General features: G+C 38.0%; 2 protein-coding genes across 4 annotated transcripts in view; one reads left to right on the top strand and one right to left on the bottom strand.

Moving 5' to 3' along the window:
- The window catches only part of LOC110068233 (enhancer of mRNA-decapping protein 4-like), a 33,031-nt gene extending 26,427 nt beyond the window's left edge, over positions 1-6,604 (bottom strand). Inside the window, exons 1-6 of one of the 2 annotated variants that reach the window (XM_089297989.1) lie at positions 6,386-6,604; positions 4,221-4,290; positions 3,195-3,237; positions 1,091-1,176; positions 617-725; positions 308-407 (exon numbers count right to left, since the gene is read on the bottom strand). In XM_089297989.1, coding sequence (XP_089154115.1) covers positions 308-407; positions 617-725; positions 1,091-1,176; positions 3,195-3,237; positions 4,221-4,290; positions 6,386-6,473 — 496 coding nt within the window. In that variant the 5' untranslated portion in view covers positions 6,474-6,604. The remainder of the gene's footprint in view (positions 1-307; positions 408-616; positions 726-1,090; positions 1,177-3,194; positions 3,238-4,220; positions 4,291-6,385) is intronic. The other variant, XM_089297990.1, reaches the window with a different exon arrangement.
- Positions 6,605-6,994: 390 nt separating this feature from the next.
- LOC110068224 (RNA polymerase II subunit A C-terminal domain phosphatase-like) lies at positions 6,995-23,188 on the top strand. Of its 2 annotated transcripts, XM_089297991.1 has the most exons (7): positions 6,995-7,262; positions 8,972-9,064; positions 12,662-12,752; positions 13,269-13,394; positions 13,882-14,123; positions 17,210-17,892; positions 20,687-23,188. In XM_089297991.1, the coding sequence occupies exons 1-7, from the start codon at positions 7,027-7,029 to the stop codon at positions 21,787-21,789; spliced, it is 2,574 nt and encodes an 857-aa protein (XP_089154117.1). In that variant the 5' UTR covers positions 6,995-7,026; the 3' UTR covers positions 21,790-23,188. The 2 variants fall into 2 exon arrangements, with proteins under 2 accessions (XP_089154117.1, XP_020631264.2); XM_020775605.2 differs by lacking the exon at positions 8,972-9,064.
- Positions 23,189-25,682: the final 2,494 nt, after the last annotated feature.

The raw sequence follows: 25,682 nt of genomic DNA, 5'->3' as shown, positions 1-25,682 counted from the left end.
TAGAGCTGGTACAGGAGTAAATGGGGTAAAACAAGCAAAATCATAACTGTAAATGTACTTGGATATCTGACTTTGACTAACATAGACTTCTATCAATTTATTTCTCTCTTTTCTCTTTAGTTTTACTTTCCATTGAGAAGATACATCAAACAATTGAGATGGTTGAGTGTTTACCACTTTTCCAAACAACTGAAAGTTTTGTTTAAAATATTCTTTCTGAGGTGTATTTTGCACTCCCTTCTCAGTATTTGAAAATGTGATGAAACATGTACTCTCATGTTTGATATCATTTAGACTAATTTATTACCTCTTAGAGCATAAGCAATACACTTGCTGCTGACGGCTATCAGACATCCCCTATAATACCTCAGCTCCCAGTCATAATTCACCATTGAATTAAACTTAATCTATAAAACAATGAATCAGATATGAGAATGTGACCATGTTAAGCTCATTTCAGCTTGGAGAGGTTGACAGAGTGAAAAATAGAGCTGGAAAAACCTATAACAGGTACTATAGGGAACAAAAATGGAGACATTCTGATAGATAATTGAAAAGAAAACTGTTTCTTGAAAGGTTTTTCCAATTGCTACAGATGCAATGTATTCTAACTCACCTTGTTACTCGCCGTAACACTTGTTGGAGTGGCTGAACCACTGGTTACAATTTCAACATCACTTCCATATACCGACTGACTACCTTCGTTATCATTGCCTGTCATGTGTCTGTAGAAGAAACAAAAATATGCAGCAACAGACACGTAACATTCAGTCAGAGGTATCCCATGGGTCACTATTATAGTGCTTCAAATCAATTATTGTTTATTTTTTTCTGTTGAATCTGGTTTCTTACTTTGGTACAAGATAAACATTAGCACCTGAAAAAGACTTTTACTACACTGAAGCTAAAGAAAATCACTGAAATCCTGGGAGAAAAATACTTCCCTATTCTATGGCACAGCATCTATAGCATTTTAGGTGGCTGACAGTGTTGTACATACTCTCTTTTTTTCCCAAACAGTACCATAATCATGTTACCATTAATCTTATAACTGATTAGTAATACCGGTAATATAAAATCAACAGCTTACATGACTTGTTTTACTGGTTCAAGAGACATTCTTGAAGCAACTCCTTCACTATCTGAAGTAGACACATCAGATATTTGTCCCTTTCCCTTCAAAAGAACAAGATAAGAAACTTGGATTAGTCCTAAAAGTTTTAACAACCATCAGAAACTCTTCACTGCATGCTACCAACCCTCCCTCTCCCCTCCCTGACACTAGAATCAGAAATTAAAGGTACCCTACAGAGACACCCTTTCCCTTCCCCCCCCCCCCCCCCTCTGACACAATGTGGTACATGTTATATCATTTATTACACTCATTTTGAAATCACTCCTAGGAAATCTGATTGGTTCTCAGCAATGCAATTTATTCACGAATTGCAGTACTTTTTGCTCAACATTGCACCTTTTCAGTGCAGAGTGCACTATTGGGATGGTTATGGGAGCTGCCTGCCGCTAAGGAACTAAGGCGCTATGGCACTATGGCCCTATGGCGCTAAGGTGTAAACTTTAATGTTTGTTTAATTAATTAAATTCAATTAACTAATTAGTCTAGAGGCAAGGAAGTAGTGGGGGTAGGGTGGGAAAGGTACATGTGTACTCTACGTAAAACACATTCCATTGCCGTCACTTAGCTTTGAACATCGCAAAGCTATATATTTGTTTCAGGTAACCCCTTGCTCTCCTTGTGGTACAATAATCTCCTTAGAACAAAACTAATTTGCCCTAAACGCAGGCGTAGATTAGTTAGCGTTCGTGGCTTCTCTATCAGGTGAAGGATACATTGCATACGGAATCACGCACAAATGTTGAGTGCTTTTCCTTATGGTAGAGCTCAACATGTAAGACACATGCGTTCTAGCATCGTTAGTGTTATACACTATCTTTCCATGTGGTATTTTATATATCATGTCATGGCACCAAGGACGGCATTTATTTTTCAGGTAGCGCCAATTGTCCATTTTTATTGCAAAACTGAAACGTTACTATGGCTACGTAGCTTTTAGAATTACACACAGATCGGTTCAACAAATATCATCTGCTGTTTTCAATCTACAACAGTGTGCTTGTCAGGGTTCAAGTGTATTGCTTCTCCTTAACGGCTTGTTTATTTCTTGCCTTAATTGTGTCTGTAAGAGAGACCAAAAAGTTCCCAAGTTAGTGGCTTTAATACTCCGCAAACTGTAAATTTGTAACAAAAGAAACCAGGAAAATGCTCAAATATTGCTGCAGACACCATGGCATCGAATGAAAAGCGCAAATTAATTTAATCAGTCTTTGAGGAGACTCATTCATATTGGTCAAGTAGCGCTGTTTATCTTCAACACTTTTCGTTGAAATGCTTCTCAGCCATCAATATCATTGTGTGTTAATTTTGAATTGTTTTATTGTTAACAACAAAGGTGGCAACAGAAAAAGAAAGTGGTATTTCGTGACTATCTGATAATTAAATTAGTTCTTGTTCATCGGTAAAAATTTGCATTTTTAGTAAAACAACATCGTTTCTGTTCCGTTTCTTCATCACTACATCAGATATTTAACTTTCTTTCATTTATCTCCAAAAAACAAGGACATCTTCCATATGTTTTGGAGAAAACAAGGGTTTCATATTACATGCCTTTGCGAGGAAAACAGAAGTATCAAGTTACAGAGATGGCATGAAGAGCTAAATTGTCACGTTTGCTGCTTCAGCATATTATTGAATTTAAAATGAATGAAAATCAATGTAAAACACCAGTAGTAATAAATTTGTGCGTAATTTTTGGACCTTGAATGAAAATACAACCTTGAAACATACACACTGCAAAGGGGAGAAGCTGTAGCAGACTAACAAGGTAGACACAAACCGGAAGTGAACCAAGCAGGGGTGACTACTCATGGGACTACTGTACCAGAGCTATCAATTGCGCTCTGCACTATCTGAGATTGTCTCATTAGTTTCACAGCCCATGAGAATGAAACACTTAAACCTAAACAACCAATCAATCAATGCTTGTTTAAAGTAGCCACTCAAATTGCAGGGAAGCCAGTGCGAATTTTAATGCTTATCAATTAAAATTCAAAATTGATAGATGAAATCATTTCCATTTCATTTAACTCAGAGGTTATACAGTGTCAACAATTTTTACCCTTCTTAAAGGTGAAAGTGAACTTGCTGTCGATGCTGTTTCACTGCAACAAAGAAAAAACAATGTGGTTTAAAACAAGATAAAGCATAACAAGTTGTAGTAAGTCAAACCAGAATTTAGTTGAATCTGAGAAACACGTGTGCTTGACATTTTAAAAACAGCTGTGATAAAAATGTGGAGATGTAAATGTATACAGCAGTAACTTATGTGTGCCTTATGCATAGCACTCTGGCATATCAATGCATGGTCTCTTGAAGGTGGAGTTTTGGGGGTGGGTGGGGATGACATGGCTATTTCCTCACTATTTCCTTCCTCTTTTTGTCTCTTTCCCCAGATATGCAATGTCTGTTTGACAGGTGCCTGCTAGTTCATACCTAAGTTGTTGTGTTTTGCTAAATGAGCAGGCCACACTTCAGTTTAATCAATCTAAGTGTGATAATTAAACAGGCCCATTTCAAAATGTTAAAATATTCAGAGTAACCTGCCAGCAAGGTTTAGGGGATTTATTTATTTACTCCTCGACCCTGACATTACTTCTTTTGTTCTGTTAATCTAAACCTTTGCCCCATCTTTAGCCTGTAGTGCAGGCATTATTTTGGAACGAAACCAGGTTTTCAATGTCACCATCTTAGATTGTAATTGGATGCTTGACTGGTAGAGGGTTGGGGCAGAGGGGGGCAGAGGCCATTTCTTCCATCTCACACTTAATCCCTTAGCAAATTTTCCCTCACCCCAACCCTCCACAGTTACCAAATCCAAGATGGCAGCCTAATACGAAAATGTGCACTTACTTGTGCAAAATACGCCTGCACTGCAGGCTACTCCATGTTAGAATTTCAATATTTCAAAAAGGCTTATTTGAGTCTGGTTTGAAAGATTTTCCTTTATCTCATATTAATTGATTATTGTCAGAGAGAAATCAAAATAAAAACCAAACTGATTCATAAAAAAACAAATCACTCGGTTCAGAGTCCTGTTCACTAGCTATGACGTTGCACCAAGTTTACACATTTTTACACAGTTTACCTTATAGAATCATCAGCATCTCTTTCTCCGGTTTCTTGTCTTTCTAAACCATTACTTACTTGATTATCTGCTAATGCAAAAAGGATTAATATCATTACTACTCACAAATGTTATACTGTGATATAAAAGCATTAAAAACATAAGAAAGAGAGTTGTATAAGATTCCACACAAGTTCAAAAAAATTGTTTTCTTTAAATCACCCTGATTGGTCATAATCAAATTATTAAGAAACTAAATGCACAGTAACAATTTTATTTAATAATCACAGTAAAGCATACTTATTTTTGTGCATTACCTCTGGATAACAAAAGCTAAGATGTTGGGTAGGTTCAGCAAGAAGAGACTTAGAAACAACTTATACACAACCTCTTAAACCCATTGCTAAAATGAATGTGATACTTGCACACCTATTGCATGTTATTTGTAAACTGGTGAATTGACTGACATGCTATGACATGATATGCTACTTAGCATTGAGAGAATAAAATATATACGTAAGTAAATGTGTTGTGTGACACTAGCTGAGAAACTAATAGCATGGCAATAAAGCATTCTGATTGGTTGAATTTAGTTATTGGCCCTTTTAGTTACCCTTAATAGCCATGTATAGGAAATAAAAGTAACTTCAATACAAGTACAGTGAAACCTGTATTAAGCAGACACCCTTGGGACCCTCATTAGTGTCCGCTTAATACAGGGTGTCCTCTCAAAACAGGTTCTAATATGTTGTGCAATAATACTTGATTATTAACCCTTTTGTAACACAGTGAAACACAGTGTCAGATCAACGACTGCTCATAGCACAGTGTCCAGTCAGTCAATGTATCAATCTGAAATAATCATTTAGTTTCAAAACGACATCACTGAACAATGTTAAGGGAGTCTCAGCTGAACCTTTAGAGGCAAAATATCCTTGAAGTGTCTGCTTGTTGCAGGTTTTCTGCAACAAAATGCCTTAATATTGGTGTCTGCATCTGTTTAACAGAGGTGTCCACTGAATGCCAGTTTATTTTAGAGTAAATGTGGGAAGACCTTATGCACCTACTGGTGCCTCGAGAACTGATGATGATGATGATGAAATGTGGGAAGAAAATTTGGGGACTCAAGCTGGTGTCCGCTTAACAGAGGGTGTCTGCTTAAAGACAGTGCATATGGTGCTTTTAACATCTCTGACAGTCTTCCTCTGGTTCAGCTAAAATACAGTCTAAATGCCTTTTGCTCACCACCAGAAACTAGTCACTTATTGAATGGGCTTGCCAATTCCATTTCATAACATAAAATGTAGGGTAACCCAACCACGCATTTTTTTAAAGTTATTGATCTTGTTTTGAAAACTTTTACAGGGCCCATTACATATTTTCCTGTTAACTCCCCAGAAAGTAAAACATTTGAATATCTCACCCTTGCTTTGTGTGCACTCTATGCCATCTGCAGGTACATGTTTACAGTTGGATTTCAGTATAATTTTCAACAGATAACAGCTGGTTTTTCAGCTGGAAGACGTTAACAGTTAATGGTTAGTGATATGCTTCTATTCTGGTGTTCCTGGTTTACGTACAGGTTCATTAAACTTGATTTGGTCACAGAAGGAAAATTTTGCTTTCATATTACTCGTATGCTTGGTAGCATAGTTGATTGCGTCAATGTCAACCCCAGAACGCACGTGGTGCTTAAAACATGCCTTGCATGATGTGCAGAACGTGTGTGCACTAAAAAAACTAGGCACCGTCCTTGATATGGGATCCGCTTAATACAGGTTTCACTGTACTTAAAAATATGATAATACAAGTTCATGTGTAAATGTTCAAGTTAAATCTTATGGTAAAATTTCTACTAAAAGAGCCAATTCATACACCAGTACAATTACATTACACAAATGATGTAAGATAATAGCTACGTTTTGCCGACATTCAAAGCCGTATCCGTCACAAACAAATTTGTATTTTGACAGATAACAATCACAAAATTGATTCCAGGAACAGAATTAAGTTAAGACTTGATTTCCTATAATTTAGGTGAAGAGTCCACTGAAACAAAGGTTAATATTTACGGACACTCAAATGCTCTCTTGAATATTCACATTTCGTGGCTTAATTTTGTCTTTTGTACGCAAATAGAAGCAAAAGTGTTTAACTGTCGTAAAACGTGCTACATTAGTACGTACCATCAGTAGCGACCGTACTTCCACCTTTTGGAATATTAAGCAAGTCGCAGAGTATTTTAGAGGCCACTCCTCTTGCATTATCGTCCATGAGTACAAAATTCAATAGCGAAATTTATAAAAGTGAAACCAAAACCTCTAAGCTAGCAAATTCCCTGGGTGAGAGGAAGTGCTCTTGCATTGCAACATGGCGACAAAGGCGCACGCATAAATTATTCAAATTTGAACCCTCGATTGCGCGCGGGCGCAGTGTAGTCCCGAAAAGAGTTCTCACTGGAGGACCTTACAAGAAAAGGAATGGAAATCCCTGGTTAAAAATAGTGTGCTTCATGGAATGAGTTTGCCTTTCAACAAAGGGTGTGGTAGTCAAAAAATTTCCAAGGACCAGCAACTTGTACTTATACAAAGTGTGCAATGAGAAAGAAACAACTTTTCTCTTGATCTGTATTACTTTAATTGCTTTAAAACATCTTTTGGTAGCTTTGGTTTTAAAAAAGAATCGATTGTTTTTCCACGTTCAATTTCCCCTGTTCACCCACACGAAATCGCTTTGTTTACTTACCCTATCATAGAGAGTAGATTTTTATACTCCCCCCACCCTACGTAGTTAATTATTGACCCCACGCGCGAAAAGTGAAACCAAAATGGCGGACAGAAAAGCCAGAGAAGTTGTTATTTCCACCACGTCCTCTGCAAAGCTGTTGCGATGGCGAGTTTGCGCTGGCTCAGAGGTTAGAGAAGGAAGTGTTCTCTGCTTTTATGAAATTGTTGGCGAAGCGGAAAGAACTGGATCGTTTATAACTCAGCCGAAACTTAAATCAGTTTTCACTGGCAAAGTCCGTGAGTTGCTCGTTTCTGAGGGAGACATCGTTGCAGCCAGGTAAGGCAAACATCATGAAGCTGAAAACTATCACGTCCAAAAATGCAAGCTCCCATTTTTTGATACAATTAAGCAATTTTTATTTGGTTTCAAGAGAGTTAAAGTCTTGCAAATACATCCATCACATTTCAGCCGACTTGCTGCTGAAAAGTTTGTTTTCGTCTGTTTGATCAATTCAAGTGCCTACAGAAATCGTACCTCGTCAATATCTTGCCGTATATTGTGGTAATTTGTATCGAAATCTGTTCCATTAGAAATTTTTCTACGACCTTGAAAGATCAAAGTGTGTTTAAAACATGAGACCATGAATAGCTGCACGTTTTAAGATTACTAAACGACCTAAACTGAACAGGAACGAGTGCTTTTGTATGCAATTATTGGAAATTCGAGGAAACAAGAAAATGAAAACTTCGTTTTTGTGCGAATGGAAATTACATTATTCCCGTGTTATTCCACTTGATAAAACATCAAGATCAGAAACCAACTCTAAATCTTTTCGTTTTAGTTTTCACATGACAGTTCCGTTGAAGCCAGTTTGCCTCCACTGAAACGCTCGAGTCTTTTCCATGTCAGTCCGCTAATATTTTGACAAGATTTGATTGGATACTGATCGACCAATCCAATTGTCAGAATTAATGTGTTCTGCAGTATGGGGAATATTTCGTTCCATCAAACCAATATACTGTAGTTTTCATAACTTTCTGCAGACATTTATCTCTAACACTTAAAGATAGACCATTCTATTTTTGATGAGAGGAAGGATTGGGCAATTATCAAAAAACTGTCTTGAAAAGAAATTTAAAAGAAAAAATATTAAGCAAAACAAGCCATGCAAAAGATGCACGGACTAAATAGAAAAATTCTTGCATAGTCTGACACTGAACAAAAATTCCTGTTCAGAAAAACTGCCCTAACCCACCTTGAAAATATAACGGTCCATCCTTTACTAATCTGGCATTATGTATCCAGCTTACAACACTCACAGTTTATCTCCTGCTAAAGTAATATTACAGATTTTAACCTAAACAATCCATACTGTTAACACAAGACTGCCAAATTTCCTGCAGTATCTCCAATTGGCTGTTGCTTGGTTTTAGATACTTTTTCTGCATAAATATGTAGCATGTACTAGTTTCAGTGAGTTACATATGCATAGATCTCTGAAGAGCTTTATGATCTTCTTTGTATGGAAAAATTCAGGCAATCAAAATATAATCCCATAGTCAAAAAAATAAATTAGACTGATTTTTGTATCTCAGATTTAGGGAGCTTGTCAGAATTTTACAGTAATTTCCATCTTAAAATCAACAGAAACTAAGATTTTGAGACTTCAATTTGAGTCCAACACAATTTTATAACTGCAGTCTTTTTGGTCTTTGTGAAGGTGCGGTGGCATCATGGTTAGTGCACTCCACTCCAGATTGCGCGGTCTGGGTTCAAACCCTAGCTGGAGAAATTGTGTTGTGTTCTTGGGCAAGACACTTTACTCTCACATTTCTTCTCTCCATCTAGGTGTATAAACTGGTACTGGCAAATTTAATGATGAGGGGTAACCCTGCAATGAACTAGCATCACATCCAGTGGGGAAAAGAAATACTCCTAGTTACTTCATATGACAGAAACCGGAGATAAGCACCGGCCTGATGGGCCACTTGGCCCGTATGCAGACTCTAACCTACCTTTTAAATTACCTGATCAATTCTTTTTAGAACTCCAGTGCTGTTAATAGATGAAGCAACAGAGTGCAAACATAGAATGGTTATGAAGGACCTTTGCTGTGACTGTGGTGCTGACCTCAGGAAGTATGTCCCTTCCATAAAATATACTGCAAACCATTTTCTTGCCTGAAATTAACCCACAAGCCTGCAAATAATTTTTGTCCATAGGCAGGTCATTTGTCAGGACAAGGACAAGTTTTGACCTGACAAAAAGCCAGTCTGGCCGGACAAAAAAAATTGTTTGTCGTTAGAAATTAAAAAGAGACATTTGAGACATTTTGATATTTCAGTGTAGACTCTTCGCCAAAATATTGGTTGCAAATTCGAATAGCTTAAAAGTCAACTGAGTGTAAAATCGCTACTAGCACCCGCAAGGGGACCTTTACATCACGTCTGGTATTATTTTACCTGTTAAAAATTGACAAATTTACAAACATTTATACCCCTAGTCACACAAACGTTTCCAACGTAACAAGTTTCCCACGACGTCTAAGGAAAACGGGAAAAGCAATGAAACAATCTCCCGCGTGGACAGCTTGTCAGTATAAAACCTCACAATAACATTCGGAGACTTGAAAATTGGCTGAAATGAATTCTTCAACTTTTTGTGAAAGTAAGTTTCCTCTGAAAGTTTTCGGGGTCAATTGAATAAAACATTTGCGTAATTATTTAAAATGTGGAATTGGAGGTGTTCGTGACTATAAAGCGTGACTAATTTGTACCTTCACGCTTTTCACAAAAACATGTCTGTAGAACGGAAACTATATTTCAACCACACTGACAGACGTAAAAAAAACTATAAAGAGTTAAAAATTAAACTGATTTTTGATAATACGGACTAGAAAAATATTTGGTTACGTTTTAGAGGTTTTAAAGTTTTTGAAAGCGATTGCATTCAGATAAACAAAACGTGAGTATTTGGGCCGTGTATTCAATTTCTATAATATTTTAATCGGGTCAATGTATTACAACTGAAAATTAATTCCACAACACTTGGTGGTAACAAACAACGAGTAATGACATACCGTATTTACCCGTGTATTAGTCGATCCCGTGTATAAGTCGACCCCCAATTTTTGAGGCCAAAAACTAGATTTTCTTAATTTCCAGGTAAGAATTTCTTGGAAAACTTATCTTGTATTTCTTAAAATTATCTTTCAGCTACCACAGATATGTAAACAAATCACAGCATGTTTCAATGCGCAGTTTTAAAGCTTATTATGGCACGTATACGAGCGTTTTACCCAGTTTAGCAACACATGTGCATGCAGACTTTTCGATGATAATTTTTGTAAAATGCTCACAAAAATCAAACGTAAGGATTTCAAACAAGCCTTTTTAAGTACGAAGAGATTAAAAGTGGCTTTATAAGACAGGCAAAACACCAAAGAAGCTCACGACTTTCAGAACGACGCCATAAACAAAGTGCAAAGCGTGTGTTGGGAACTTGGTAGTCAAGCCTTGAAATCGGTCAAGTACTGGTACAGAAGTCCTCGCACTCGTATCCTGCCAGGTTACCAAGCAGAGAAGTTCCAAGCGCGAAAGATATTTTCTCCGAGCGGCTTTAGTACAGCTTTATTTAAAGGAAAAATATTGGTTCTTTATGACAAAATTGAGCCAGTGAGTGTCTACAAGATCCAGGTTAAAATTTAACGAATAAATGTTGATGCATTTTAACTTGAAGCTCTGATATGGAGAGACAGATCGCTAAGCGAACGTACGTTGTAAACTGTGCTGCCGCTTATCACATGTTTGTTAACATTGAAAGACAATTATTATGCTAATTATTTGACTGGCGCTTGGATCTCAAGTTTTGACCCATGTATAAGTCGAGGGCGAATTTTTGGACTGATTTTTAGGTCTTGAAAGGTCGACTTATACACGGGAAAATACGGTAAGACCTCAGTTTTTAGTAGTTTTCAGACGAAAGTAATTCAGACTAAGTGGGGCTTCACGATCTTTCACAATGCCACCGCAAAATGCGTAAATTAACACGTAGGAATAGTGGTGCTGATGTGATGTGTTTATAATTTGACATAACATTTGAGACGATGCACTGCGCGTGATAAAATTCTCAGAATTGGAATAAAAACAAAACCAATAACAAAGCTTTTTTGCATAGTATTGTGTGGCAGTATAACAAAATAACTTGTCCCATATTCGGCCACAAATTTTCAGTGAAACTATTTTTCACTTTAGCAGAAATGCCCGGTCAGAGTGTCTGACCAGGCTAAGCTTTTACCTGTCAAAACCTCAAATTTACCAGAAAATTGTCCGATGACCGACTGTTATTTGCAGGCTTGAACCCAGGGTGCGAGTAACCTGTTAAGCTGGTCTCTTACAGGACAAAAAAAATACCTGTACTCAGACCTGCCAATTCCCCTAGTTTGTGACCTTCTCATGGGAAATAGGCACAATTTAGTGCCTGCCATTATCCAAAAAAAGTGCTCAGACTAGTGAAAACAGCACACTGTTAACTCTAAATAGCACTCTGTTTCTAAATACCAGTAGCATTCTGTTTTTCATGAACAGCACTCTTGTTGGCCTGGGTAGTACTTAAACACACACTTTATCTCTCAAATAATTGTTTGGATAAATATATGTTACTGGCCTGCTGGGAGGTCCGTATAGTGAAAAACTGTGACTGAGGTCTTGAAAATGGTGCCCGAGGCCACAGGCTGAGGGCAGCATTTTCAAGCCCGAGGTCACAGTTTTTCACTATACGGACCGACCTAAGCGGGACAATAACATTTTAATCTTTTTTTCTTGGGGTAAATTGGCTTACAAGTGGGTTTGTTTAAGTAACTTTGTTATTGAATTGGCTTATGCGCCATCCACAAAACATTCGTAAAAGATCTAAGAGCGAACGAGCAAGTAACTCAGATACTAGAGAAAGAAAGATATATTAAAGAACAGATTTATTTCGAACTACTTTATGTTAGCTGCACTTAGTTGACCAGTTAAGTTCTCCAAACTTATTTTTCCAGTGTGAAATTTTGTGCAAAGTTTGAAGTTATACTACAAAAACCATTTCTGTCAGTTGTTGCAAATCACTTGAAATCAGACTTTTCTACCATAAATTGAGTAGCAGATAGCGAAGAAATTTGTTATGTGTATTCCACAGAAATTCTCTCAAATACAGCAACGATCAGATAGGTAAATTCAACTGAAATTGACTCATTTTTTTACTTAAAATTGTACGGAGAGAGATGCCCAGGATTACGCGCTATTACAGGGCTGAGCTACAAACAGCCAAACAAACTCTTACAACTTCAAAAAACTCAATTTAGTTTACTTACAGTGACTCTCCTTGCCATTTAAAGGTGAATAGAGATAAACTTGTGTTGATTAATCATCTATGAAAGGGTAGAATGGGTGAAAGATTGACAATTACCGCCAATTCGTTCGTGAAAATAGATCAACTCGATGGATTCAGCTTCCTGTGGCAGTCCAGATGAGAAAAATCTGTCCACTCCAGGAACCAATCAGATTGCAGGATTTGTCAAATTCCACCCGCTTACAAGCTGAGAAAAAGATAATACAGCATATTACATTTAACATAACCCAGACATTTGACTTGGACTTTGACTTGATTTGGTTAGATTGATTTCACTTAGCTAACCGGCAAATGCATTGGATGTAGACATAGCCCCCTAACAGAATATCAATTTTTTGGTTTAGACTCAATGAAGAACAAGATGAACCTTCCTCTCCAACCCTGGCATCTGTACCTCTCATACACAACATTCCCGAGCTCAAAGTGAGCCAGCAGGTAATTTACTTCTCACTCAGTCCTCTTTGTGCCATTCAAGAGGTAATTATGTATTCAATAAATTTCTACCAGCCAAGAGTTCCAATTCGGTACTTACAAGCTGTGTTATTGACAGTACCAGTACAGCTCAGGTCACTTTTCATAACTAAAATCCCAAGCTCAAAACATGTGCTATCCTTAATTTATTTGCAATTTTGTGTACCTTGTGTACTTTTAAAAAGTATGGTAATTGATGATACTTTGTCATAATATTTTCATCCCTTATCTCTACATAATGATTTATTGGTACTGTTAGAGGTTTCAATGGAAAAAAAGACTGATGGTTTCTTCTTCTTGGCAGAATAATGCTAATTACTATTAAATTATGACCAACTTCATCAAGAAAGTCATTCAGAAAATTAAGAGTTTGAAGTGGTTGGGGAAGCAAGTGGAATGTGCTTCCCTCACTTGATGAGTTTTTTTTATTACAGTGTTTAATAAGCTTGTCTAAATAAACTTGCTGCCTTATATTTTCAGGAAGCTGAGGCTTTGGGAAAAAAGGATGAGGAGAGACTTCTTCAAACCCGCAGACTGTCCCTTGTTGTGGATCTGGACCAGACTCTTATTCACACAACTATGGAACTGATACCAGAAGACATGGAGGTATAAACTACTCTTAGTCTGAAGCACAGTGGCATATTGCATATTGTTATGCTACTTGTGTTAGGTTCACTGGTAAGACACTTGACTTTCTCAGTACTTCTTGTACTCCCAAAGCCTGGGTGCTCATTGCACAATGAAGCTTGTCTAGTTTTACTTGTGTATCTTAAAAATAATAATTGGTCACTAGTTGTATTTCTTTTTGAAAACTGAGAGAAATAAAACTCTGGTCAACCGTTAATTGCAGATTAGAGATGATCAAAGTTTGAATAATGTGGCTTAGCCCTGGTTGTTGAAAGAGTGAATAATACAAAGTACCGTAATTCGCTTTCCAGTTGATATATGTTGCTGTCAACAAAATCAACAATGCTATCCACTGGGTAGTGAGTTATCTGGTAAATATTATTTTCCATCCTTTGAACAACTGTTATAAATCAGTGTTAAAAATCGGCTTGTGTAACATCACCTTTACTTGTGTGTACGTATACAGGATGTCCATCACTTCCAACTACCCGGTCACCCTGTGTGGTACCATACCAAGATTAGGCCGGGAGCCATCAGCTTCCTGGATCGAGTGTCTAAACTGTATGAGCTTCACATCTTTACCATGGGCTCAAGGATGTATGCACACACCATTGCCAGGATGTTGGACCCTGCTGGAAAATTGTTTGCCCACAGGATTCGCTCAAGAGATGAATGCTTCAATGCATTTTCTAAATCTCATGATCTGAGGTTAGTATTACTGTGTAACAGTAATGCAGGGCTCAACACTAGCACTTACCTGCTTTCCATTGGAGAGTGAATTTATTTCTTGGAAACTAACAAATTGAAAATGAACCAAACTACTTACCCAATCTGGGAAGTAAAGTTAGGGCTATGCTGGAAAGTAACTTTTATGCAGAAACGTGTGTATAAAAAATAATCAAATGATAAAAATAATCAGATCTGGCAATGATTTTCTGTTTTCCATCAAAAGGACAAGTTTACACCATTCTAGCATTTACCAATCCACCATACTGGAATACCAAGAGAGCTGCCCAGTAGGTCTGGGTGCGATAAATACATGTAGTATGGTGCAATCAAATCCCCCCTTTGGGATTCAGGACTCCTCCAGCCTCCATTCTGAAAAGTAAAATTTTGAGATGGAAATTAAAATTTGAAATCTACTTTCCAAGGTGGAAAGTGGTGTAAAAAGTTAGCATTAAGCCCTGTAATGTCTGTGCTCTATAGCCAAAAATTCCTCTGTACTAGATAACACAAGGTGCACTTGCCATCCAACCCAAAATTTCAGCTCAAATTTCCAGAAATTTCCAGTGATGATCATGGAACAGCTTTTTCCAGAATTCCCTGTAAAGACAACATCATCACAAGGGGTGCTTTCCATTCAACCAAAAATTCCGGAACTTTTAAAATGGCAAATTGCGCTAACTATTATTGTCCTTGGAAAGTTTATGAAAAATCCGAAAAAAAGTTGAATTTCCACAATATGAACCATTTCAACCAAACATCCTGGAAATTTCAAACAAAAATCAAATGGAACAGTAATTTCTGGTAAAATGCTGTTCAATTTGCCATTGATTCAAAAGTTTAAAGTGGCATTTTTTTTTGTTGTATGAGGGTATTTGCCCCAATTATCGCAAATTTCTTATCAGAAATTTCTGTTCCTGTTAATTTTACTCCTGAAATTTTCAGCAGCATGGTTTGCATTTCAGAAATCCAGCAGTTATCAGACTTTTTAAAGTTCCAGAATAAAATTGACGATCAAATAAAGAGCACTCCATGCATCTTGTCACTGTCATACATAAGGAATTTCACCATGAATACACACTCTCAAATTTTGTATCCTACAGGCACTTAGGGAAACTGTAAATAGCACTTACAGAGTAGAAGCTAGGAACTGATTAAGGGTCCAATACCCGATTTATGTGTGCATAAGGAGGTGAAATTTCACTTCCAGCTACTTGCATCAGCCTGAGCACGGAAAACGTAAACAATTCAACAACTTGCAAATTTGGTTATGCTTAAGATGTTTTTTCTTTGTGTTTTACAAAATGCAAAGTAAAATGGTACAAGCAAAAAATAAATAAGAGAGAAACAGAAAAACAAGGGCAACAGAAAAATAAAAACTATTCGATTTCTTTTTTGTGTGGTTCGTTTGAACTTATCGAAGTGCCGCTGGTAGTGTGAACTGCGTACATGCTGATGGGGTAACTTCCAATAGATGTCGCGCACTTCCGTTTTCTTTAAATGCTAGCAATGTTATGATTTAAGCCAATGCTGGAAACATAGCTATGCATTCCTTTGTAAAATTACGCTTTTTTCAGAAAATTGTGAATTTTTCAATATTTTAAAATTTTCTCAAAATCTGACCTTTTAAAAATGAAACAAAATCTATGCATAGCATAATTAAGATTAAAATTAAAATATTAAATCCATGAAAAAAAATCCCGATAACGTAATATGCTTGGGAGCCTTTTTTCAGAATTAGTCACATCTCCAGGGGCGTGGCCTGATGACGTCATCACTGGTGTTACTGATCATAAAAAAGTTAAAACACATGAAATAACTCTGAACTAACTGAAACTGACGAGGTTATATGAACATAAATTTTCCTTGGCAACGGCTCAAAAAGGTCAGGTAATGGGCCTTTAAGGTCATTCCCCAGTATTGCCTTGCGCATTCCTACTGCGCATAATTTCACACGTGATTATTGCGCGCGCATTAAAAAATGGCGGCTTTTTCTTTATGGCTGGACCTCGCCATAGAAGTAACCCGGGGGGTGCACTGCCATATATGGGCTATATAGGTATGTGCCGCTGTGAAGGGTATAGTTTTCAAGCAGTTTACTCTAGGATAGGGTATATAAATCAGAGCGTTTGGGTCTAGAATAGGGTATCATTTTTCACAAAACTGACTAGTTGGTTGAAGATTTTATCTAGACTAGGGAAACCAGGAATTGCCACTCAAAAATATAAAAAAATCAAATCGGCAAGTTTAAATTTACGCAAATCAGCCTCAACAGTGTCGATATATGGGGGGATTTGGGGAGTTTACTCTAGTATAGGGTAGCAAAATTCAGCTGAACTAGCTCTGGTATAGGCTAAGGGTTCCAGGGTCCCAGCGGCACCTCCCCACCCAGAAATTCCCAAAGTACCCCCCCCCCCCCCGGGAGAAGTAACTCGTCATTTTCTCGCAAACGAGTATGGTGACCTATCATTTTTTTCTGTTGTTTTGAATTGAGTAATAAATTTCTCTGTGTAAAATAAATGCGGACCAATTCTCAGTGTAGAACAAAAACAATCGTCGGAAACGTGAATTTAGCAAGTAATCGTGACTACAATAATGGTGCTATTATAAGAATTTATTGGGTATAAACAAGGTGCTGTTGCTCCTAAACGAACATGGGGACCCCTCATTTTTATTTCAAAATTTAAGTTCCTATAATATAACAATCAATAGGCAAAGTTTCACAAAAATCTCAGCGCAGGTTCTATTTCAGTGGAATGACCTTAAGATTACTACATACACTAGCAGAAACAGTCACTATGCCGTAAAAAAAGAGAGAATTCCAGACTAAATGTCCAATAACAAGACATATACATTGCGGGAAATTTATCATGACTGGGCTGTCATGTAACATAAATGTTGTTTCACAATGGACAAAAAAAATAACAATTGATGTGCCAGGCTATGATACCTCTCTCTAAGGCAGTCAGTCAACACGGGTTGCTAAAGTGTTCAGCTTAGAAGCTGTTTTATGTGGGCACGAAGCTGGTTATGTGATTGTTGTTGTTGTTGATTTCAACTCGTGTTTTCAGGTCTTTATTTCCTTGTGGTGATACCATGGTTTGCATTATCGATGATCGCGAGGATGTTTGGAATTTCGCCTCGAACCTGGTTCATGTCAAGCCGTACCAGTTCTTTAAGGGGGTGGGGGATATCAATGCCCCATCCGGTGGCTCTCCTTCTCCAAAGGAAGAGAAAACCTCCCCCACAGAACCTGTCGATGTACCTGAGATGCAGGAGGGTGATATCAAACCCAAAGAGTTAAATTCTCAGGAATACAGCGAAGATTTTAAAGAAGAACAAGAGAAAAGCGACACAGTATTTGAAGAAAATGTTATCTCAGAGGAGACTGAAAGTAAAGCAGTTCGTGAAGAGAAGGCGGATCTTCCGAATGTAGATAAAAATGCAGAAGCTTGCAAGAACAATACTAAGCCCATTGTTGAAAAGTGCAAAGACAACAATAACATGAAAACCGTTGTTAAAACAGTTGAACTGAGTGAGACTTCATCCAAAGTGCTCGAGAATGGAGGAAGTGATGATGCTAAAGATGTAACCGACAAGAAAGAATCGATTGAAACGTTTGAACGATTGAACGAAAATAACAAAGACACTGAACAGAACAATAATGGAAAGGCTGAAAGTAGTGAAGAACAAGAAACCTCAGATTGCAGTGATAACACAACAGATGAAACAGCTCAGCAGAGAAGTGAAGGAGGTAAGTGTCACACTTCCGGCGTGTCACGCAATACTCGTGACAAGCTGAGAAAGTACTAAAAATGTGACTGTAAAAGTCTTTGTAATCTGTAAATATTCTTGGCGTTTTGACCTTTTCCACAATCGGTTTTTTATTTTAGTACATATCTCCAAAAGAATGCGTAAAATAACATTTCAGAGCCTCTCAATGTAAAAATCGTCACTCACAACTGAAGAGACGACAAGTCAGCCGGACCACAAGATTACCCAACGAGGATATTTTTCAGGGACGGACCATTACTTCTTTGGCCACGGGGGAGGGGCGTTAGGCAATTTCCAAAAAAAATTCTTGCACAGCAAAAACTGATGAAAAACAAACCGTGTAAGGAGAGCCGTGGGGGAAAAAAATCGAGCGAGTGCTTTCTACTAACCAGGTCCTGTATTTGACTTTAAAAAAACATTCTTGCACAAACTATTGCCCAAACCCCCCTCCCCCCCCCCCCCCCCCCCAACTGTCGTTGTGTTGTTTATCCATATCGCTTAGGGCCTTGCAGAGTGATATTCGTGTAAACAGACAGTATAATCTGTTGGGATTCTGTAGCTGAAGATTAAATTGGCAGAAAGTTTTATGAAACGAAATTTTATTACGCTTATCTGGGAACAGCTGTTGCCTTTCCGAAAATCGTCCGTGGCCAAAGCGATATTTGAATCATTCTAAAAACAAACGCACTTGTTATTTTTCCATGTTACGAAAGTTATAAGTAAAAGTTTACTAATGAAAATCTGAGGGAATTAAAGCTCTTCCAGTGTCCTTGGAAGGTAGTTAAGAAACAAAATTAATTGTTAGATCATGTACTAGTTTATTAGAACTTTGTTTCAGGAAGAGTCCTTGACAAAAGTGCTATAGGTGTCTGAAATTAAGTTCTTGTCTGTAAGAACATTATGACTAATGAAAACAATTAACACTCCATCTTCATGAAGATTTAATTCAGACATGTTCAATAAAGAAGTGGGTAAATTTTCACAACACCAATATCGATTAATTTGACCTATAATTCTGAATCCTGCCCTACAGCCAATTCAAAAATTTAATAACGCAAAGCAACTTCAAAAGCACTTTTTCTCTGTTTGACAAAACTTTATTTTAATAACTAAGTCGGATTTGTACAAGATTTCAAGCTCTCCCTAGTTCTTTTCTTTTATTTATTTATTTTTTTGTCCTTTCACAAGTACAAATATCCAAAACATTACATAAACTACATTTGAGAATACATTACAATAAATTACAAACTTTAAAACAGTTTGTTGATGTCTTAAAAAACATCGTGCACTATGTATGGTTCTATTCTGTTCTGTTCTGTTGTTTGTTACCAAAGTGTTGTTTGAGCCCATCGCGTTAACTTTCTTCGTTAGAGAATGTGACCTTTTCAGTCGTGCTAGTTTCCTGTATTTTGAACAACACCTTAGTAAAACTCAGACGATAATTTTATAAAATGATGTATCTGTTAATTACTATTATTATTTCTTTTTAATATCGAGTGCCGGAAAACCAGATCCAAAGGAATCACTCTGGCCAATAACAACGGACACAGGCAATCCAATGAAACAATCAAAACTCAAGGCAAATACATGATTCAAAGCGCGGGAAAACGTGCGCGAGCGAGTCACGATAGCTGGTTTTCACATGACGTCACTAAAATTCGAACCACAAAACTATTGATCTTCCTGAGATTTTACTTAAATGATGTATAAGAGCAGCTGAAAACTAATGTTCATACAAATTTTCGCTCCGAATGGGTTCTTGGTTTTGTGATAAACTACGCTTGAATTTCTAAGCTTTTGCGTGACGCGGTATTTACATGACGGCCTAGAGAGCTGTCATGATGGTTAAAAGAGTGACTTATTTCGGGGAACTTGGCTATCTGAACAGTTCATGTCTTAGAAAAAGTATTATTTTAATGTTTCAGAGTTCCTCGAGGGATAAATTCACGCTTTTGTAGCAAAACTCAATGACAGATGTTTCTGTTGGTTTCCGGCCGCCATGTTGGTGCCCATACGGATGGGCACCAGAATGGCGTCTCCATACAAATCTCTATAAATTTGGGTAAAAAATTTCTCCGCATATCTCGCAAAAGAAAAATTGCTGTGACCAGAATTTTGGCGAGAGTCTTTGTATATTTACCTTCTTTCATTTTCCAGATTCTGGACTTTATCTATTGACCGGTATTGATTTTTATTTTGATCTATTTTGAATTGCGTGACACTGAAAACCACCAATTGGTTTTAATTGGAAGATTGGATGACAAAGTAGAGCGATTTTTGATTGGATGAAAAGGAGCGCGAACTTTTTAGCCAATCGCTTTCGTGGTAATTGAAAACCAAAGCAAATGGAATTACTTTGAACACTCAAGTGAAAACTACCCAAGACACACTTTTCTTTCATCAGCCATGATAAACGCATTAGTAGCAAGGCTGTGATGAAAAACTAGATAGGGACTGGCAAACCAATTTTGACTGGAGATATGCGCGGAGTGACAAAATAGGAAACCATGGTGCGGTGGGTTAATCTCTGCGGTAATGAATTCGTATAAATGTTTCTTTGCCGTTTTGCTACAAAATAAAGCGGCCATGTGTCTGTGATGTTTATTATGCTCCATATGGTACTTGGACGGAACCCAAGTGTGTGACTATTCAAATGAAAGCTATTGAACAGTAGTCTCATCCGTGGCTTATTTGCTTTTAGAAGGATACTTGTTTTGCTTTTTTTTTCTTCATCTAACGTTGCTTTATATTTTTTTAATTTTACAACGCCCTAGTGGAAACGAAGATCAGGAAATCACAGCAACAAACCTACGAGTTTGGCGATGGTGACGATGATTATCTTCTCCATCTTGAGGACATTTTAAGGCGGATACACGCAGTGTTTTACGAAACAATGGACGTCATTAGATCAAAGACTCCTGAGGAAGCCAAACACATTCCGAGCACCGTCAAATACTGTTCCCCTGGAACAACAACACCCGACGCGAAGGTGATAGTCACCGAACTACGTCGTGACGTATTGCGCGGCGCAAACGTAGTTTTTACTGGCGTTATTCCCACTTCTGCGAAGCAGGAAGATAGTCAACCGTGGCGCATCGCTCGCGGCCTGGGCGCTAAAGTCAGCAACGGGATTGTTACACCCAAAGACACGAAATGCAACAGTGACGTCACCACTCACGTGATTGCAGGCAGGCTAGGCACGGAGAAATCGTACCGGGCGGTAAAATCTCGGGGAATTAAACTCGTCAATCCCGGGTGGCTATTCTGTTGTCATGAACGCTGGGAGTGGGTAGACGAGCGTTTGTTTCCTGTAGAAGGGTTAGAGAAGTACAGGCAGCAGATTCGGGATCAAGGTACACCTCGCGGGACACCTGGCCTAACTTTAGAGCTAACTGCAGTGGAAAACACTTTGGACGTGGATGTTGTCGACAAAGAAGGCGTGATAACTAAATCCAGGTCTGATTCGGCGAGTAGTGCTGATATTCTTCTGTCTACCTTAAACCCTTTATTATCATTTTCACCGTCCGAAGTGGAGGCTATGGACAAGGAGGTCGAGGACCTCATGAATGCTAGCGACGAAGAGAGCGATTTAATAGGAAGTGTGTCGGACTCGAGTAGTTCATCGGACTCTGGATCAACTAGTAAACGAAAGCGAGAGGAAGAACAAGACTCTCAGGAAGATGAGAACAATGATTGGCTAAACAAGAAAAGAAAGATCGACGACGACGAAAAAGGCGAGGAAAAAGAAGAAGAAGAAGAGGAGGAGGAACAAGATTCGAGCAGCTCAGACTCTGACGACTATACTCACCGTTCCACACCTAGTGATGACGATGACGATATGGCGGCCATGTTGGATGCAGAGTTGTCTCATTCATGAGTCAGTGACGTTTTCGTTGTGTTATAAAGTGTTATTGTCCCGGTAAAATCAATACACTGCCAAGCAAAGAGGTTACGAGAATTCAGGAAATGGTCATAAGTGGATTATGGTGTGGAAATTGGGACCAAATGTTTTCAGCTCGCAGTGTTATCGCTGTGTAATTTCTCCCCGTAATATCGTGAAACCCAGCAAAGATGTTAGGAGAATTTAGGGCATGGTCACCAATGAGAAATTATGTCGGAATCTGAAGTGAGCACTATACGTGACAAGAGCTCTGAAGAAGGTTTACGGAAGGGGTGAAATGTTGCACGTATGGTAAAATACTCTAAGCTTTCAGTTCTAATTGCTATCACTGCGTAGTTTCTCCCCGTAATATCGTGAAACTCAGCAAAGAGGTTATGAGAATTTAGGACATGATCATCAAGGAGAAATAATGTCGGAATCTGAAGTAAGCACTTTACGTAACAAGAGCTCTAAAGAAGGTTCACAGAAGGGGTGAAAGGCTGCACGCATGGTAAGGTGTTGTGTGCCACTAAGCACGAAGGCAAATGAATCATGCTGGCGTACTTGAAAAGGGCGTGGTCTTGCTATTTTTGCTAATTCCTGTCTATGCTGCGATCCTGAAAATAACAATGAAATATAAATTTACTGAAGAAATGTCACCCCGCTTTTAACAAACAAATCAATGAGCATTGTCACTGGCAGATTAAGGTTGCAGAAAATAGTTTTAAAGTGGATGGGCAAAATTACTATAAAATCGCGTGACCTAGCACCTAACCCTTTTTGAGTGGCTGACATCGCCAGCTCAGAGAAACTACATACACCTTGTCAATTCAGTGCTCATTGATTACTAGACACAGAAGAAATTAAACGGTCCATTGCATTCATCCATTCTACGTGCAACGACGCATTCGTCACCTCCGCTTGCCAAATGAAATGTTCTCATTTCTTACTGTTCCTTGCACAAACTTACGGGAAAGTAGAGATACCAAACACTTTGTAGCTTCCTTCAAGATCCACAAACCAAAACCCCTTGTAGGTTTTATCGAGATGTCTTGCGTGACACTTGAAATGGCGTGTCAACGTGTGCTCATACACAATCCTATTAAAAAAAATGTTTATTTAAATCCTGCTAAGGTTAATGCATAATCGTTTGTGCAAACAAATAGTGAAATACCCTGAACGTGCATGTCCGTTAACAGATAACTACAAAGAGATTTTAAAAGTTGTTTTGTCTTTGCTCATTGTAAGGGCGCTGTCATTACAAGCCAAGAACTTCAGATTTCGCATCACTTATGCTAAGGTCACGCACGTTTGCAGCTGGTCTGTAGTTAGATATAGCCACTTGTCATTAACTTCGTTAATTTTATGAATAAAACTTCACTCTAATATGTTGTTATGTGGGCGCTGATTTTCTTGTGCCTGACAAACGTCTATCTCTTTGTATTTCGATACAGATTTTTAACCCGCAGCTTTTGTCGTTCGCTTTGAAACGACATGTAAACAAACATATTTTGGACGAAGCATTCTTAACCGTAAAAGGCAAAAAGCAACTTCGGTGACCAACCGTATCTCTGAGCATTGCCATTGGTTACGAGCGGGCTTTCATTTACCTTCACTTTGTCAAGCATGACGGGAGAAAGAAGTGAGACCAAAATATACTTCTTTTTACCGTCTTAATCGATTGCATAAGAGAACAGAGCAACTGCTAGTAACCATAAAAGAGTTACTCGCAGTTCTAATTTCGGGCCAATATTACGGAGTCTGCATTTTGAAATGACAGGTAGTGTAATCAAACGTTTTTTCTGAAAATTCATAACCGTAAAAGGTAATTTAGGCGGCACATGCGACTCGCGAGATTCTTTCCGATCCAACACAATGCCAGGCATTTTTAGGCGTACAATGTAGCTGCAATGATATCATGATTTAATGTAGAACTACTGTAAAACATTTTTAATATGAAATCTGCGATTCCCTTGTTACTCTGACGCTCTTTGGGCTCGTTCGTGACGGAGAAAAGATTGCGTGACAAGCCAAAAGAACGTCTGCATTCTGTTCTGCAATTCTACACTTTTTTCACGTTTCCTAAACAAGTAAAATAAAACTTGAAGAATTTAAAGCCTAATCGTAGGTTCTGAACCACTGTTGAACCATTACACTTAGCCTGTTTCAGTCGTGAAGCTACTTGAAAGCCTGGAGGGTACTCCCTCATATGGGCTATAAAGGGTATGTGCAGCCCCTGATTTTTGAGCGGTTTTCGTCTAAAAGGGGCACAGATTTTCACCATTTTGGTGTGAAATAGGGCATGTTTTCACTTTGGCTTGGCATTGGATACTTTGTTTACAAGGGACTATTTTTTTCGCATCAGCATTAGCAAATTTGTAACCCTTGTCAAATCTTTAAATGGAATCCAGTTCTACTAATTTTAATGAGGCCTGAAATGTGGTATCGTTTTTTGCCTGTATTACGCTTAAACGTACTCCAGTCCAATCGATTTGAAATACAAAGCTAATACAAGGTAACGCTCTAGAGCAACTTCCGTAACCAATATTTCGACAAGTAGAAGAACTAGTCTTGTACGGGGCCAAACTAATTTATTCCGTGTGGTGATCAAAGTCAGGCAGTAAAAGGGGAGAGAATAAACTTATTTTAAAACTGATTGTCATCCTAATGAAGTAAAGATAAAACAGTCAATGCTGCTGTTTATGGACGAAAACAAACTGCAGGAGGTGAGAAATGGAAGGGATGTGATGATAAAGAGATCTAATTGGGTACAACTGATTTCATTGTTCGACACACGCGAGAGACCGACATTCTCGTTAATAACGATGAGGCGTGACGTTCTTTACATGAGATTACCTTTTAGTTATCTTAATGATCTTAACACATATTCGCCTTTTATTCTTAAAATTTGGCAATCGCGTTCCCTAACAGCAGAAACCCCAAAGATAATAGAAAGACGTGGACGAGATTTTTTTATAGTCAGTCCCTGAAAAATTAAAATACGTAGAACGAAAAAACAATTAAATCTTAATTTCTGAAAATCAAAGGTTTACAAATTGATAACTGGATATTTCTCTTGTATCTTCAAGCACGACTGGGAGCAAAGCGTGAAAATTTCGGAGTCTCAATGTCGGTTGCTGAGAGTGTAATTAAAACGGAAGCCAATGAAATAACACGAAGCGAACAAAATGGCTTTCCCAACGAAACGTGCCAAACTTCACTGAACTACTGATTTTTATCCAGATTAATGGAGTATATCCGATTGGCTGTAAGAAGCACACAATCAGAATGCAAAGAATCTTAAGTACCACAGGGTTAGGAAAAGATTGATGAATTAAACTTGCCAAGTTTGCATTGTTCGCGTCTTTCTGCTTTCTGCCTACGTAATTATGAAGAATCTTTAGGCCGAAAAAAATGCTTTACATGTGATATATTACTCTTCTAGAGACTTGTCTACACAAACTTCTCTCCTAAAAGCAAATATACATAAAAGTTTACCAACCCAGCAATATTGTGAATTATTTTGACAAGAAATCTTCCCTATCTGCAGTGCCCCAATTATATTGAAAATTTTAATATTTTTTCTATAAATTTAATTGATTTATAGGGCACATTTATGGAATGACCCGTTCCCAAACATATTGCTCGTTTCGTCTCGCGCTGACGACAGGGCTTTAGCTCTGCTACTGTTTTTTTGCTATTGTGTTACTTAATTAAACATTTCAGCGATATTGCTTTGTTATTTTGAATCAAACCGTAGAAACAAAACGGGAAAAAAGGAAATAGTGGGCCTTGAGACACAATCTGACAGTTCCTGATAAAGAGACTGATACAAGTCTTTTATAATATTCAAAAGCTGAACCCAAAATGAAAGCATCTAAATAAAGCTC

This window comes from Orbicella faveolata, unplaced genomic scaffold, assembly GCF_042242905.1.
Source record: "Orbicella faveolata isolate gen_17 unplaced genomic scaffold, um_ofav_v1 contig_3, whole genome shotgun sequence".
Classification (NCBI taxonomy): domain Eukaryota; kingdom Metazoa; phylum Cnidaria; class Anthozoa; order Scleractinia; family Merulinidae; genus Orbicella; species Orbicella faveolata.
The sequence above is the reverse complement of the archived record's forward strand: the minus strand, read 5'-3'. Positions and strand labels throughout refer to the sequence as shown.

Bases quoted from the DNA above. Each gene is read 5' to 3' on its own strand.
- LOC110068224 (XM_089297991.1), top strand. From the start codon at position 7,027: ATGGCGGACAGAAAAGCCAGAGAAGTTGTTATTTCCACCACGTCCTCT. The intron at 9,065-12,661 runs GTATGTCCCTTC...TTTTTGGTTTAG, and splicing joins TGTGGTGCTGACCTCAGGAA to ACTCAATGAAGAACAAGATG. The intron at 14,124-17,209 runs GTTAGTATTACT...TCGTGTTTTCAG, and splicing joins TCTAAATCTCATGATCTGAG to GTCTTTATTTCCTTGTGGTG.